Below are 17,848 nucleotides of genomic sequence, written 5' to 3'. Positions count from 1 at the left end.
TTATTATTGGTTTTGTCTAATTACACTAATTTCAGGCACTATACTCATCTTTAAGTGCCCCAACACTTGAAATAATGAGGGAACCCCAAAGAGCTAAGATTAAGTAAACAATCACAACTATTTCATTAAGAAACCTAACTCTGTCTCCCTTGACTGAGAATCTACTTTTGACTAACCACGGTTATTTTGAGATTTCATATCATTCAAAAGACCAGCAGATACAGGTTCATTGTAACAAGCAGATAAAAAGACAGGAAGGAGTCATGGAAAAGAGTTTGTAAATAAGGGTCTTCAGATAATTGTACATAAAACTCTACTGTATCTATTGCACAAGATATACAAGCCTGATATGAACCAATGCAACACAGCCACCGTTACCTTGCATCACCTTGAATACACCTTCAGACTGTAATGCACACCTCTGGGACTGCTTATACAGAGTTGACAATCATTGGATTAAAATAAAATAAATTCAAGGAAAGCCCAAGCATCTAAGACCTCAAGCCTCCCTCACAGTTAAGTACTCCAGTAATTCTGGATATATTGTGGCTCCTTCCTGCCTACGCTCTTTGCATTCAGGGAAGCGTGGCCCTTTCTTCTGTTTCAAGCAGAGAAATCATAGAATCACAGATTGGTTTTGGTTGGAAGGGACCCTAAAAATCATCTAGTTCCAACCCCCTGCCACAGGCAGGGACACCTGCCACTAGACCAGGTTGCTCAAAGCCCCATCCAGCCTGGCCTTGAACACTTTCACGGATGGGGCATCCACAGCTGCTCTGGGCAGCCTGTGCCAGTGCCTCACCGCCCTCACAGTAAAGAATTTCTTCCTCATATCTAAACTAAATCTACCCTCTTTCAGTGTAAATCCATGACCCCTTGTCCTATTGCTACAGGCCCTACAAAAAAAGTCTTCCCCCGTCTTTTTTGTAAGCTCCCTTTAAGTACTGAAAGGGTGCTAAAAGGTCTCCTGGGAGCCTTCTCTTCTCCGGGCTGAACAACCCCAACTTTCTCAGCCTGTCTTCCTAGGAGAGGTGCTCCAGCCCTCTGAGCATCTTTGTGGCCCTCCTCTGGACCCGCTCCAACAGCTCCATGTCCTTCTTAGGCTGGGGGCCCCAGACATGAATGCAGTACACTAGGTGGGGTCTCATGGGAGCAGAGAAGAATCACCTTCAGCCTGCTGGCCATGCTTCTTTTGATGCAGCCCAGTATTCAGTTGGCTTCTGGGCTGCAAGCAGACATTGTTGGGCCATGTTGAGATTCATGAAATGGATCATCTCACCCACTGTCCCACAGAGTTTGATGGTTAGGATTCTGAGCTGCATCATCTGTGGGATCAAATCCTCTCAAGCTGGAGAAGAACTAAACTTCACATTTCTACTACAGGGACAAGTTGTCTAATGAAAGGTGTGAAAAAAATAGTGTAATTTTAGATGAATACAAATGCAATGGGACCTGACTGAGATTAACTATTCAGATTTTTGGTGCTGCCACCTTACTCCCACCCACCTCACCAAAGCAGGGTATTCATAATCTTTTAAGTAATCTTAATCTGTTCAGGAATCTTTCATCTAGAGATCTTTTTGTCCCTGGATCAAAGTTCTCTCAGATTTCAGAAGGCTTCAGAGGTCAGCTAGCACTTAAAAGTAGATGGATAGTATTGCTCTGAAAAACAATGCTTACTTGTTTGTAAATAGAGTGGTTACAACCTAGCATTTTAGGCTTACAAAAAGTTTGAAATTATAGTGCTATAGTTATTTAGGAAATATTCTATATTTTTATTTTTTCTGGAAAACATTACTACATATCTATTTCACTTTTAGAGGTTTCTTAGATTTTCACCAATAGTTTTTCCAATACCCCTTAAGGTCTCAGAGCGGATTGCATATTTATGCCGCCAATATAATGAACAACGGAAGAATAATCAACCCTCTATTCAAAGAAAAAGCTATTATCTTGCTGCTAACAGCACAACGTGTTGTTTGCTCATTCCTTCCACTCCTTTAGATAATGATGGGACAATTCTTTTGCTCTGAGGAATCTCTTTCTACTTACTGACCTAGAGGCCACACAGGGCAAAATCATTGATTGGCCATGCTTGCTCAGCAACTCCATAGCTTTATAGTGCAGGAAGGTTAACAATGATTTAAGATATGAATGTATGCTTGCTGTACACCTCAAACATTGTACATGAATCCTAGGAATTAATCAGATTTTCAAATGTTAAATACTGACAGACAACGTATTTGTTAATTGATTAGAACAGAAGAATGCTGGAAAGTATCCAATTCTCAGCACGACTCCGTGTATTCTATGCTTTCCTTGCAACCTGTGGCATCTTACAGAGATGTAGTATTATAAACTTCTGAAAATTTAGGTTCTTTTCAAAGAAAAGCAAAACAAAGAGAACATACAACTGTGAACAGGGCAGGACAGCGCTCAGGGCAGCAATGCAATTACAGCATACAGACATATGCAGATAAGAACAACAATGAAAGAAACAAAAAACAACATTACGTTTTACTTCCACATTTTCCATGTATAACAATTTATTATGCTGCAAAGCCACTGAAGTATCATTTTGCGTAAGGCTGAGCTAAGATTTTAACAGAAATACAGAGAATACTAAGGAAACTTGTACTATTTAGTTTACCGGGATTGCAGACATAACAAAGATAAAATATAAAACATTATATTTGAGGTATTTACAAAAGCCAGTAAAATATCATAGGCAAATAATATTTCAGTATATCTAAAAATTAGCACGCCTTAGAGGAACACAAGAGGTTCTCCTCTCAGTCTTCTAGGAAGTACCACGAGATTGTATTGTTACAGAAGTTGCAGGATAAGAAAATGGAATCAACAATATATGCTAAGCGCTTGTGTTTTATATTTTTTATACATGCACATACACATCGTCAACCATTTCAAAAGCACCAGATATAGTGCACAAGAACAGACTGAAAGCTTGAGGTTTTGCTGATAAATCCTTGCAAAAATAACGCAGTTACATGAAGGAATCAATCCAAATTTATATTATTCACCAGATGTGTCTGGCTGGCTGCCAGTATCAATTGCACTGAGTATACAAGGAATCCGAATCATATCCTTCTCTGGGAACCAGAAGTAACTTGACAGTACTAAAAACAAGACTCTAGAAGACTGTCTATAGATATATATAGTGGTGTTTCATCTTGGATTCTTCAACAATTGTTGCCACATCTGATGGCGACTCCTACCACCAAGATATTTCTCTTACATTCCCTGATCTGTACCAGTAGGTTGTAACATAGTACACTATTACCTCGGTGTTTGTATTATAGAACAGGGCTAACAACTTAGAACCACTATTATAACCCATATGATTAATATACACACATAAGTTAACAGATCAATTAGTACTATTTAAAACAACTCAGCAACATGTTTAACCACATGATGCAGTTATAAACAAGTATGGAAAGGCCATGGACCATATTTGAAAAACCCATAAATACCTTTTGAATGCTCACAGGAGTAATTTTAAACATTTTACTGAATGACCCTTTGTTCTCTTACTAGAATATGGAGAACTGCAGTTTCAGAAATACTTCTTCTAGACTATTATTATTCTGAGAGACAGAGTGGCAGCTTCTCTGTCATTTACATTGCCACTAAGTGGCAGAAGATGAAACAAGAACAGACAGAAGATGACAGATCATGGTGCTTTGAAAATACTTGGTTCTAACAATAATAGGACATAAAATTAGGTAGCTGATGCTTCAATTGCCTCAAATCATGACTTACTGACAGGTCCCTCAGCCCTGAGGAGAGCACAGACAGGTTTGGGAGAGGAACTGCTAGACAGTTCTGAAATTGTGAAGTGCATATGGAAACCCCTAATAATAACAGAGACAAGTTATATGTGTGTGGATAAACTAGGAAGTGAGAAACAGCAAAAGGCCACAAAAGCAGTTACACAGAACTGGCTGTGAGCCACAGAAGTTCTGAGGAGAGGTAATATTAGCAGAGTTCCTGGTTCAGATTTAAGAGGAAAAAGGCAACAATTTTTTGTGTGTTGACACAGTAACAATTTATGATACAATCATTTAAAAGTTAAGATTGAGATGCTTCAAAAAATTGTCTAAATAAGCATTGAGGATATTTGTAATACTATGGATTACAATCTCAGTGACGGTAAAGCATCAGAATGGAACATTGGAAGTTAATGAAAGTTGTCCCTGAGATATTTCACTGTTAAGTGTTTCATCAGATTTTCATAAGAAAATAAATTAAAAATACCCTTACAAAAGCACAGAATCCAAATGTATTTTAAGATATAACTAACATGAAGAATAAATACAAAGAAAGATTTCTTTCTTAAAAACAAGAGAAAACCTACCAGTTGTGCTTCTTCCCTGTTCACTTGTTTAGTTATCTATCAGCCAACTTCAGATGACTGGTTATTATACAGGCAAAAGAGGAGATTATTTGTTACGATGTATTTTACAGAACATGTATCATACAGTACGCGTACAGTTAATTGGAGGACGGGATAAATCTATCCCAGCTAAGAGTAAAGTCTTGCTTATCCTTCTTAGAATATTGCATAAAAACAGAAAATAGAAAATTTCTCTAAAGCGTGCAACAGGGAGAAATTATCTAAACAGAGAGTCTGTAGAAAAAATAAATAAGGTCAACTATCCACCTCTAGCCTCCCTTCCAAAACCAAATCCTTAATCACTATTTAACAAGCCTTTAATAAAAAGCAGACGCACTAAATGGGCAGTGGGGAAGACTACTGGACAAAAACCCCACACCAATACCAATCTTCAAATCCATTTTCTCTTGAAACGAATGAGATGAGAATCTAAGAAAAATAAATATGAGAGAAAACATAAAAAAAATTCATGACATTCACTCACATAAAATTTTCTGGATATTCACTCAAGGCCATATCAATGATATTCAAAGCATCATGATAGTGTTTCTGGGCTGATAGCAAGAGTGCAAGGAGATGAAGAGAGTTGGCATCATCTCCTTGTAGCTGCAGAGCCTGACGAACATAACCCAAAGCTTCTGGTATCTGATTTAAAAAAAAAAAAAAAAAAGGCAGAAAAAGAAAGCATCACTGTTAGAAGTATTGCCTATTACTTGATTGCAAATCCATAAAATTTTCAAAATATTCACCTGGATACCATGTAGAATTCTATAGACTACTCTACGACACTATTCAGAATTTTAAAATGGACCTGATGCTTTACAGTGAACAGTAAAAATTAAATAAAGTATTAACCTTGGAAAATAAGATAGTACATTTCAATAAAACACTTCCCTTCAGCCCTTTAAAATAGTCACTATTCTTCTTCAAGTATCGGTTTTATTTCTATATGATTTTGAAAATGTTTTAATTGTAACACAATAAGTAGAATTTACAGCTAGACTGCAACAATAACTCTTCTATTACATGGAATTTCCAGAACTCCTCAGCTGCATGTGCTTTTGCTCCAAATAAACACACTAAGTGTTAAAACCAGGGAATTTAATTAAGCAACATGAGAATTTTGGAATTCAGAAGTACAGAGTCATAGCCTGCTACTGTAAAATATTTTGTGCTATTAAAGCGACAATCCATTCCACTCTAATGTGACATAGTCCAACGTCTGCTACTCATTAGCAATGAAAAGTCACCTACAGCATGTAAACTACTGTACCCAAAACTATTTACTAAAATAAACATGACACAGGAAAAGGCTTACCATGACATGCACAAAGCACCTCCACATTATCCAAAGGCATGTGATATATGGTAGAATCCTAAATCCCTTAAACATAACAACTGTACAAGTTGGACTGAGCTGTGATCTCTTTTATAGCTTTAAAATATTTTCCAGTTTTCTCTAAATGTAATTTCGTTCACAATAACCAAACCTCCTACAAGTATCTAGAAACAGCATGGATCTTAGCAAATATTCAAGATTTAAGTACTGTCAAGATCATTAAAGACTAGATTCAATAGTCCCGCTCTCGACATAGTCAGTCTGAGCAGAGATTACACATAAAAGGTAAAAACAGGGTAAAAATAGATTTTTTTTTTTCCCCCTCCATCCAGCAACAGAAATGCTGAAACAAATAAACTAAATGACTTATGTCTTCTTTCTGACCCTAGAGCTGGAAATACTGGGGCAGAACTCTGGGAGAAATGTACGAGACTGAAAGTGTTCAAGAGAGAGTATTTTGGAGGGTTTTTGCCATATATATGCATATATGCACAAGGAAAAAAAAAAGGCAGGTTTTCATTAAACAAAACTTCATCTGTATCCATCAACAGATACAAATTCTAATCTTGGTAAGACAGTGTGAGGCTGCACTTTTAAAATGTAACTAACCTGTCTGGATATGGCAAGCTGCAGTGCCAAGTAAAATGCTGCTAGATGATCCGTTGGAGACAAACTGTGAGCCCTTAAAAACAAAGAAACAAAACAAAAAACCAGTGAATTTTTCTCCTGTTAATACAGGTCAGACACACACAAACATATATGTTAATGTATCCATATTCAGACCTCTTCGCTACACATAAGCTCATATTTTGATATAAGTGGTGTTCATTCCAGTGACTTTCCTCATACTTCTCAACAATTCTTGATTTAAATGATGAAACTTTGGGCCATTAAAGTAATTTTTAATCAAAATTAATTATGTAATTTCAGTATAAATCTTAAAAATTAGCAATACAAAATGATTCTTCAATTAAAAAATACTCAGAAACAAACACTAGGTTTAATTATCTTGGAACAGTTATAATAAAAAAGTCATTAAGCAGAGTTTTCTTACAGAAAAAGGGGAAAAAACCCAAACAAAATATCCCCCCCAAACAACATGCCTTCAGAGAGAAGAATTACATCATCTGCATGAGAAGTACCCAAGCAATCAATCGCGCTGACCCTGACCAGGATGGTTCGGAAGCACAGAACTCAAAGGGGAACAGCAGCAGCAACATAGATCAGAGTTTTGTTCACTCTTCAGACTCTGGAAGTTGGAGCACATTTTCAGCCCTGCACACTGAACTTCCTAGGAAGCCAGTTACTTCTTGGCTTTAAGTTGCTTTGAGATTAAATTAGCAGAGCACCTTGCTGTGCAACAATGTAAAAGAAACGTAGGCTGGACATGTTCTTTGTCACAGCATTACAGTAAGAGGCAGTATAAGGCCTGACTCATCATGAGCGTCAGTTCAGATGAAGTTTATACTGATGATCTTGTTATAAATACAACTCTTGTCCACAAAAAAGTTAAGCTGCACAACAGCAGCAGGGTTTTGTGATCATTCACTCTCAAAATATTTGTAACTACTGCTGTTGCAAGCAACCCTAATTACTAAAACAAAGAAATAACTTTTTTGCACCTTTTTGTAAAATTTTGTTTGTTTGTTCTTAATGTTTACCTCAAATGCACATATTTTGTGGTACTCATTTTCAAATTTATCCTACAGAAGATGCCCCTGTAAAACACTGTACTATTTTCCCCTGTAATACTCTTTCTGCTGCAGAATAAGGGTGTGTTTGGGGGGGGATGCGTAAGCATAAAGAAAAAAAATTATGGCTGTACCCCAAAATGATGTGTAGTAAATACTGGGCTGCAACCTGGAACTATTTTTTTTATTTATATTTATTGCATTCTCTTAATGAGGCTAATTTAGAAATAGGATGGGTAATCATCATCTTCAAAACATCTAATGAGTCATCTCCATCATGAGGGAGGAACAAAACTGACCTTTAAGCCATTACAACCACAAAGGGAACCTTCTGCTTCTGACATGTGCATTGCTGTCCTCCCCAAGTCCAAAGATGACAGCTCCATTAGTTTAACAACTACACCCAACACGTATCAAAGCAGCTTATGTTATTAGGGGACAGTTTCATATTTTGTTAACTTTACCTCTAAATTGGAGATCAGAGTCAAATAGAAAGCCTAATACGGTCCAGGACCAGTCCTTTTAAAAATTTAAGTTCAGAAATTAAGCAAGACTAAGTGAAAACAAGAGATTTTAACTTAAAGAGTACTTGTTCAGTCACCCAAGCTTCAGCTAGTGCAAGAATAAAGCTGTTACTATCTATCAATTGTTTGGTGAGTTCTGTGAAACTTCAATTCACAGCAGCCACAGGAAAAGCACTGAAAGTCTTCCACAATAAAAAAGAAATTAGTGAAACAAACACCCTTCAGCACTGTGTGAAGATGGCACCAAGCATCTTCTCAAATGGCCAATATCATTCAGCATAGGCAAGGGTCCAAAACAGAACCATTTCTTCAGGACCTCTACTTCTTCAGTAATTGGTCCTCTAGGTAAGTGATTACAGAACCCCACAAAACACAAACCAAAAAAATTTGGCACATCAAAATACTGAGACCAGTACTGCTGCTTGCTTTATAAACTGTGTGAGACAAATGGGAGAATTTCAACTTCCACCTCCTGGAAAACATTTTTAATTTTCAAGATACTGGAAGAGAAAGTGGGCATGACTCTAATATGCTCAACATAACTTACTCTCCGTGGTAACAAATTTTCAGTAACATCCTATCCTATGTTATCAACATAAGGAACCAGCAACATTATTAACCAATAATTAATTATTATTGAAGGGTATTTCCAGTACAGCTGATCTATCAGGTGTGTGTCTCTCTATGAACACAGGTGAGGAAACATGTAATAAGCAGAACAGTCACCTTTCAAAACATACTTTTTCCCTTCTCTTAGAAGGTAGCTGTGGGGTTTTTGAGATGCAGAAACTGTGTTCTTTTTGAGGGCCAAACAATCCTACCCAAAATTCTACGTGGAGTCCAGGCTACTTATATCAGCAATATCACTAACAGTAACATTAGCAATTCACTAGAGTTTTCATAGTGTAAATCCTGCACATTAATAAAACCTCTGAAAGATACTGTAATTAAAAACCTATGTACAATTTCATTCTGAGAAAGGCCAGCAGAAGGGATGAACAAATAACTGAACATCGATATCCTTGCACATGTATTTAAAATACAAAACATTTGTTTCTAGGAGGCTGTATCAACTGAAGGGGAAGAAAAAAAAAGAACAAAGGAAACCCAAAGCATCAGAAAGATGCATAGAAAGCAGATGCAGTTAACCCTCATGTTCCCAAGACTTCCTGTGTATAAATTTATATCCTACTAGTTAGCACAAATATTTCAAAGCTCAATATTGCCACAAAACTGAAGTTCCACTCAACTTTACATATGGCTCAAGGACATGTGTAATGGTTCATTGAAGAGGTGCTAGGTATGTTTTCAGATTTCAGCTGGCACTATTTGCTGCTAGGAAGTCTTTGACACTAACTAAAGACTTAACTGTTCAGCTGCAGAGAATGAAACAGAAAAGTTCCTGGGTGAAAGACAATATAACATAGAACCAAGCAACAATATTTGAATAAAGTATGTCCTGGTTTTGGCTGGGATAGAGTTAATTTTCTTCCTAGTGGCAGGTGTAGTGCTCTGGTTTTGGATTTAGTGCGAATAATGTTGGTAACACACTGATGTTTTAGTTGTTGCTAAGTAGTGCCTATGCAAAGACAAGGGCTTTTCAATTTCCCATGCTCTGCCAGTGAGGAGGTGCAGAAGAAGCTGAGAGGCACAGCAGAGCCAGGACAACTGACCTGAACTAGCCAAAGGGATAGTCCATACCATAGAATGTCAGGCTCAGTATATAAACTGGGGGGGGGGCTGGCTGGGAGGGGCTGATCACTGCTCAGGGACTGGCTGGGCACCAGTCAGCAGGTGGTGAGCACTTGTGTTGTGCATCACTTGTTTCTTTTGGGCTTTATTCCTCTCTCTCTTCCTGTTATCTCTCTTTTGATTACCATTACTATTATTGTTGTTATTATTATTACAATATTTTACTTTATTTCAATTACTAAACTGTTCTTATCTCAACCCACAGGTTTTACCTTTTTCAATTCTGCTCCCCATCCCATTGGGAGGGTGAGGAGTGAGTGAGTGGCTGCATGGTACTTGGCTGCTGGCTGGGGTCAAACCAAGAGAAGGTGTGAGAGTAGTTTCGCAGCGATAAATTGAATATTGATTGAAAAATACTTCTAACCTACTGTGTATTGCTTATTCTCTTTTAACTCAAACCACTTACTCTTTTTCTAGAGCAACTTAATGAAATACTACAATAAGCAGCATGCTACCTATAAAAGTATCCTCATATTTACAGATGGTCAAAATGCTGTATAACCTCAGCTCTCAGAAAATGGAAATTTTCCAGACAGATCGATAGCACGGAATGACTCTCAGAATTTGGGGAATCACTGTACTAAACTGGAGGGTAGAGTCTACAGGCAACTGGAATGGATTAGCTTCAAGCTGCGGTTCGTTTCATCCCTTGCTGTTTCAAAGAATCAGCAGAAGAAAGCAATTCACTGTTAGAACCTCAAAAGCAGTGAATGGGTAGAAATGGCAAGAAATGTTTAGCACAGTATTTTTGAAACAGTCATGATTAAGTCAGTGGTAAGAGGGATGGATGAGGAGCTATGGTATAAACCAGGAAGCAGAAAATTCAGTTTCAACATGGAGAAAGAATGCTGAAGTAATAAGAAGCTATTAAACCCATGAAGGAACAGGAAGAGCATATGTTAAAACATTTTTACATACAGAGGAATACTTAATACATAAAAAGGAAGTACCAATACATACCAGCCTCACTCCAAAGTTACCGGCAAGACACTTTCTCAACCCTGTCCCCTTAGATATAGAATCTCCAACAAAAATCCAAAACTTCGTATTCACATTAATGCACAAATTAGTTTTCCTGAAGCACTTATGCCTATCTCACCAAAGCAGGGTTTTCCAGGGTATATAAACATAAAAACAGATGTATTTAGATGCTGCACCACTTCTGCCAGCTTTGCCATGAAGATTTGTTTCTTCTATAATTAGGGTAGAGATGTTCTCATTCACCTGTTTATTATCATTTCCTTCAGAGTCAAACCCTTGAGAATGAACTACTGTCATCACCAACAGCGCTACTTCTGTGTAAGGCACTTGGAAGACCAGGCATTCACCTTGTCACTGCCTATGCTGTTAAATCTCCAGATAGAATTTTTTCTTTCCCCCTAGCTTACTACCTGCATTCAACCCCTCATGCACAGCAGCATGGCCTCAATTATTGCTCTGCCTCTACAGAGGCTGCTATGCAATCTGATCAGCGACAAACTCTTCCAGAAACACTATCAGATTGAAATGGCTTGAAACCTTGCATCATATGATTTCTAGATCAGAACAACATACTCCTTTGAGCAAGTATTTTACACTATACAGCACAACACAGAAGTATTCAAAATGAAATAAAAGGAAATCCTTAGAAATCAATTTAGGTATTTCTGACAAAAAACCATGAAGTAAATGCTAAAGAAACACATTGTGTAGTCATGAAGGGAGACTCCCAGAGGTAAAATCCTCATTACACAATCTTTTACAAGTCTCTCTTTTTAACACGTAATAAAAGCTTTCACTACATACAGCAGTATGAAATGAAAAGATTAACACCCACTCACCTCTGAAAGGCAAGAAGAGCCTTTCTCTGCAAGACCTCCTGCATCCCTCGCAAAGATGCTAAAAAGGATATATTTGATCAGTAATATGCAAGATCAAGAGCTTTCATTCCACACGCTCATTGATAAAGTTTCAAGACATTGACCGAAAAACCAGTTGCACACAGAAGCTTTAATTTTAAAATTAGCTTGCTGCTACGTATCCTTTTTTTAGGCAACATGGGAATTTCCAAATGAGAATGTTTAATCTTATCTTACCATCAGTAGCCTGCAGACTGTAAGTCAATCCCAGTGCCAAGTAGCCTTTTGCTTTGAACTCTGATGTTTTGTCCCCAAGATCAACAACTGTTTTGGCAAATCTTTCAGCTTCCTCCAACTGAAAATATTATAGAACATCCATGTAAATAGAAACCTAGCTAAATCTTATGTTAGAATTAGAAGAATGCACAGCATTTGTATTATGCACACTATACTGTTGAAATCTCAGGCATGATTCTTTTAAGGACTATTTAGTTTTTCATTAGACTTAGTTTTCCTGCTACATACTGAGTAAAGAACATAGATTTTAAGCTGAAGCACCCATTCCTATGGTTGAGAGAAACCCTGGCACGTAACAAACAGATCATTCTAAACTTACTGTGGGTTTGCCTTTTTTTTTTTTTTTTTTTAAATAAAAAAGGCACTTCTGGTCCATATATGCCATCTACCATTTCTGTATTTCATAAATAAGAGTTCTTGCCCCATGAACCATTTCTTTAGGAAAATCAATTGCAAAAATTATAGCTCCAACCCTGCAAAATAAAAGTATAGCCATGCAGAACTCTGCATCACACACAGTATTGCTGAATGTATGAAAACTCATAAACAAACATGTGAAAGATCAAGTTTTAACCACGCAGCCATTTATTTAACAATCTAGAAAGGAAAAAAAAAAACCCCACCAAAATTTGGATCCATTCCAGTAAAAACAAATCTAAGTACAGTAAGCTACTCCACATGGAGTCAATCCATAGGGAACAATTTACAGAACTAGGATCTATGTTAATTATTAAGACTGCATTTTTGTCAGCCTGAACAAGTCATGTTTCTGCTACTGTACCATTTTATCAATTTCTGATTGTTTCCCTCCTCTCTTCCTCCTTTTAAAAATAAACTTTCTTCTAAAAATTACACATATATATCTTGAAAACTGTATGATGATCTTTGATCACCTTATCGTTTTTTGTACAGATACATCAATTTCAAGGTTATCTAAAACACAACTTAAGTAATACTTTTTAAAAACACCCTGTCCCTACCAGGAATTCATAAACCCCAGCTTCCTGCAAACATATCACCAGAAGAGTCTCCTGAAGAAGAGATTTGTCTCATTATCATCAGAAAAAATTACTTTCCTCTTGCACAGAGGAAACAGAAGTCTAAGTTGCATTTTTAATCTTTGTGTGCCAACAATGTTTCAATTTGTAATATATTTTTAGCTATGTTTTAGACCAGCATCAAGATATGCTACCTTGATAAACATAACCATTGCTGTCCAATATTTTAAATTAGCCATGCAAACAGAGATGTACAACATATCTGTGCTGCTTTTCTAGAGATGACCAAGTGAATGTAGTCACTGTGCAAAAGCATTTGCTACATCCCGAAACCAAGTTCTTGTTGCATTTCAGCACAGCTCTTGCTGAAAAGATAAAAGAGTGGCAAAGCTTACCCAGTGGAGAGATCCCATACAGAGCTTCGCAGCAAGGAGTGGAATGGTTGCGTCATCTGGTTTCAAACGTATACATTCCTTCAAGACTTTAACAGCTCGAGCAGACTGTTAAAAATATTTTCCACTGAAATTACTAAAAGCATAAGTATGTTTCTTGGATAGAAGATTCCTATTTCCATCATTTACTTTACTTTCACCATATGAAGGAGACACTACTAAACATTTTGTTGACAATTTGTCACAACTCCTCATGCAAGCGAACCACAAGTCTTCATGCACTGCTGTCATTATCCAACCCCTATGAACTATCATTAAGTGTCCCCAGTGAAACATTTGCCCAGAATGTAATTCCAATGGTATATAATTCAGAAAACTGTTCTGAGATGCATTTAAAACTCTACTAGGCCTGTAAGCTCACAACATTTGAGCCAGGCAAATGAAAGAGCAGGAACAGGACAGAGTCTTCAGAATAAGCGGTGTTTTAGTGTTCCTTGGGAGTTACAAGAGCACTTAGAAATAGTTCTGATATAAGGATGTATAACAGACAGGCACTGATTCTCTTTTTTTAACCAATTTGCCTCCATGCAATCACAGTTTAGAAGGTAACTCAAAGTAAACAGAGAACAGTGAGAAGAATCAACCCTCTTCAGAACCAATGTGCTTCTAAAGGTATTTTCTAAAGAAAAAAGAATTAATTTCTTTCTCCAAAAGTGAAGATAAGCAAATTACCCCCACTGAAAATTATATTTTAGAAAATTAGTATTGTTTACATTATATAACGAATGTGATTTATTTTCCGTAACATGACAGGGAAATGCAAAAAGAATTGAAAATAGAAGACTGCATCTGATAACATAAGTTCCTATGTTATATAAAACAAAAAAAAACCCATCTCACTTTAATAGAACAGAATACAGTATCAAAGACTCTAGTATTAAAAAAAGCCATAACCAGAAATTCCCAAAGAACAAAAAAAAGAAGAGCATCATGAATCACCATTAATTTGTACCTAAATGTAAAATTCTTTCATGGAAACAGCACTGAAACAAGCTGTTACTGGATAATATGATCCAGTATAATTCACTACATACATTCAATTAACTTAGCTTAAGCTTATAGGCAGGATAGTTTCTATCATCATCTTTCAACCTTCCTAAGTTAGAAACTATTGAAGCAACAACATTCTTTGTAGAGCACTCGGCATAAATTCAGGAGTACAGTGTACTTAGCTGATTTAAGGATTGCAATTCTTTGCAAAAACACCACAGGTGAAAACTGTGGACATGCAAAATGTTATCAAAAGCCATCAATAGAAGAATTACATAAAAATATTAAGACTTACTTTTCCTGCTGCCATCAAGGACAATGCAAATTGATACCAGAGATGGAACTCTTCAAATGCAAACTTCATGGCTCTTTCTAAACACTAGTTTTGGGGGGAAAATTTTTATTTAAGGGCACATTCTTCAATTATTAAGAAGGCATATTAGTATAAAAATTTTCTTATAGACTCATATCTAAAATACATGTAATTCAAAATTTAAATCATTCAAATAAGTTAAGTGAAAACAGCTGACAGATTCTATATGGGAAAAAAAAGAATTGAACAGAAAATGGATTTCCCATTTATTATGTTTGTTTAAATACTCCTGCTGGTACTGTCCTATTTAGTCTGAAAGAAGGAATGATAAATACCAGCTTACTGAAGGTACTAGCTGCAAAAAGCTGGCAATAAGTCTTAAGTGAAAAGGAAAATTGTACACACATTCTTCCTACATTGTGAATACTTAACAAGCAATGGCACCACAAGTACTTACAAGTACCACTTAAAAGGTGGTGGTGGTGGGTGAGGTGGTGTAAAGCTTCACCTGATGGTGTTATTTCTATTTTTAAGAATGTTGATGTCACACACAATATTCTCCTAAGATTTTCAACTTACTAACTGAATGCCAAAAGGAAATTAATTATTACTATACAGAGATTAAATATATTAAATTATTAATAGACTTATATTAATAATTTTGAAGTTTTAATATCTGCTGTTGTCAATAAGAATGATTTCATTTTGCTGTGCTCATTTTTACTAATCAGGCCAGCTCCAGAGAGTCAAAAGGTGGAACATTTTTCTGCATTAAACTTATTTAGCAACTAACTTTCTAGTCTGCAGAGTCCAATTACATGAAGTAGCTTTTCTGCTCTGATAGCTACCAATATATATGCTAAACCACAATATCATTAATTATTTCCCACATTCAAACTCAGCTTTAACAATGCAGAAAACACAGCCATGTTCCCACACTTTAACAGAACCTGAAGGAAAGAACAGTACTGAGGATGAAACCAAACAAATACAAGAAGTGCATTATTTGCTACACATATGTAATGTATGCTAGAATTTCTCCTACTATACAATGTCCAGTATCAAGATTATTATTAAATAGAATTTTTATTAAATTACTATAAAGGACTGAAGTTTCTAAAAACAAATTCTTTCTAGTACTGTTTTTAAAAGTTCATCATTAGATCATATGTGTAGTTAGTTAATTAAATGTCTGTTAAGAAAACAACACAGGATTTATTTTCCCATTGGACTTTCTTTCGATCAGTGGAAGCAAAAAGATCACAGCAAGAACGAAATAAGTAAGTTACGCATGACACCTTCTATTACTTTGGATCCATCACAGAGATGCCTTAGCTAGGGCATACTCCTCCATCTCCCTCCATGAACTTGGCAGAAAATAAAAGTTGCAAAATTCTCCCCTCTCTTTCCACCGATCTGTACAACTGTGGTGCTAAAATGAGTGCCTCTAAATGGAAGAGAATGAATTCAGGTTTATCTTTTCAAAAATATTTCTAAATACAAGTCACTCTGCTTATTTTGATACTACTGTTTTACATATGATTTAAGTAATTTCAGCACTTCTTCCAGAACTCTGACCTACAGCAGCCATATAATTCCAGCGATTCACCCAAAAAAGTGGTGCAAGGAAACTTAATATTTAAAGTCAAAATATATTTATAAATTTTTTAGGCTGCCTAATCATACTTTCTTCTCCCATTTTTACATATTCATACATGTATGCATGTGCATTAATTATATAGAGGTACTTGTTCACAATTAGAAAAATAAAAATTATATTTTCTAGGCCTTGCTTAATTAAAAATTAATTGCCAATTGTAACTGGCAGAAAATAAAGAAGTTGGAGAAGTTGATACTTCAGGGTTTGTAAGGGACACAGGATATAACTGTAGATTATTTTAAAAGGCCTGAGTTTCAACATACTCATGATCTATTTACCTCTCTTTTTCCTCGACTTCAAGTTCTATTTATTTGGCTTCATTCAGCATGAAATGTGACAAGTTATATGATTTTTGGAGGCTAGCATGCGCGGGGGTAAGCGATATATGTGCATATATGTGTACGTGACCTATGCACCATGAAAACCTCATGAACTGGGTTCTTCTGAGCCAAGTAACAATTAATTTCAAAGAACAACAGGCTCCATCAAGAAATCAAAGAGAAATACAAAACAAGCAACAGAATCCTGGAAAACTGCAGACTTAACTAATTGAAAACACATTCAGTACTGTCCCTCTCCTGACAGGCAGAAATGCAACTGTCAATAATGCCTTGTTAATAATCACAAATCACTATATGGGCAGGTGGTGTTGAATGCACTACTGAATTTTGTTGCCTAGCACTGTGGTCCTCCTGAAAAGAATATGCTTGGAGTTGAAAGATGAGTATCTAGGAAAATTTCCGGTCTCTCCTAGTAGGTCGTTAATAAGCTCAATATATGATATCCTACCGAGCTTAAAAACCAATTTGATGACAGTCAATACTTTTGTTTAGAGAAGAATTCTAACAGTAGAAAGTTCCTTGATCTAGTTGAAGAAGCTGTAAGAAACTGAAATCCTATTGTATACAAACTCCATAAAGAAATGAGACTTCTTCAATTAAGAACATGACACAGCATTAGAACAGTTTAGGATGAGACAGATTTTTGATAATTTAATGTTCTTATATCACAACTACTTCTGTAAGTAATCAGCTACAACTAAACCAGAAGATGGTAATGAGATACTGGAACTGGTGGGTGAGTATAATTTCCACAGCTGGAATAATGGTGTTTTCTGACTTGAAGCTGCAACAGCTCCACTAGAGCAATCATCATTAGGTCACAGAGAACAAAGCCAACAAAACATTGTATGCCTATTACATAACTGAACAGAATGTTTTCACATTTCTGAATTTGTGTTTATTGTAATACTTTGAGTTATAAAAGTTGCAGACTATGGGCCATAGGATTTGAGGGTAGATACCCTCTAACCACTCACTAAACTGTAAGACTTTAAGATAAAGTCTAGGTTTTCCTCTATCCTTTGGAAAATCTAACAAAACACATGCAAATTGCATAATCAAACACAAAACATTTGAGATAAGAGAACACACTTTCCTACAGACCTGAAAAAAGAATAGATTTCTATTTTATTAACTTCAAGGCCATTTTCCAAACTTCAAGGACTATGGAGCACTCCAAATATTATGAGGTGTAAAAGAAAGTTTTCTTTTGAAATACATCACCACAAATAATTT

At 36.2% G+C, this 17,848-nt stretch overlaps 1 protein-coding gene across 2 annotated transcripts in view; it reads right to left on the bottom strand.

Annotated features, from left to right (window-relative positions):
• Window positions 1-17,848, bottom strand: part of TTC7B (tetratricopeptide repeat domain 7B) — a 144,634-nt gene that overhangs the window by 62,031 nt on the left and 64,755 nt on the right. For both annotated transcript variants that reach the window (XM_055716417.1, XM_055716416.1), the window contains exons 10-15: window positions 14,594-14,677; window positions 13,252-13,356; window positions 11,799-11,916; window positions 11,544-11,601; window positions 6,366-6,438; window positions 4,902-5,062 (exon numbers count right to left, since the gene is read on the bottom strand). In XM_055716417.1, the coding sequence (XP_055572392.1) occupies window positions 4,902-5,062; window positions 6,366-6,438; window positions 11,544-11,601; window positions 11,799-11,916; window positions 13,252-13,356; window positions 14,594-14,677 (599 nt within the window). The remainder of the gene's footprint in view (window positions 1-4,901; window positions 5,063-6,365; window positions 6,439-11,543; window positions 11,602-11,798; window positions 11,917-13,251; window positions 13,357-14,593; window positions 14,678-17,848) is intronic.

Source organism: Falco cherrug, chromosome 7, assembly GCF_023634085.1.
Source record: "Falco cherrug isolate bFalChe1 chromosome 7, bFalChe1.pri, whole genome shotgun sequence".
Lineage (NCBI taxonomy): Eukaryota > Metazoa > Chordata > Aves > Falconiformes > Falconidae > Falco > Falco cherrug.
Note: the sequence above shows the minus strand (reverse complement) of the source record. Positions and strands in the feature narration are given on the sequence as shown.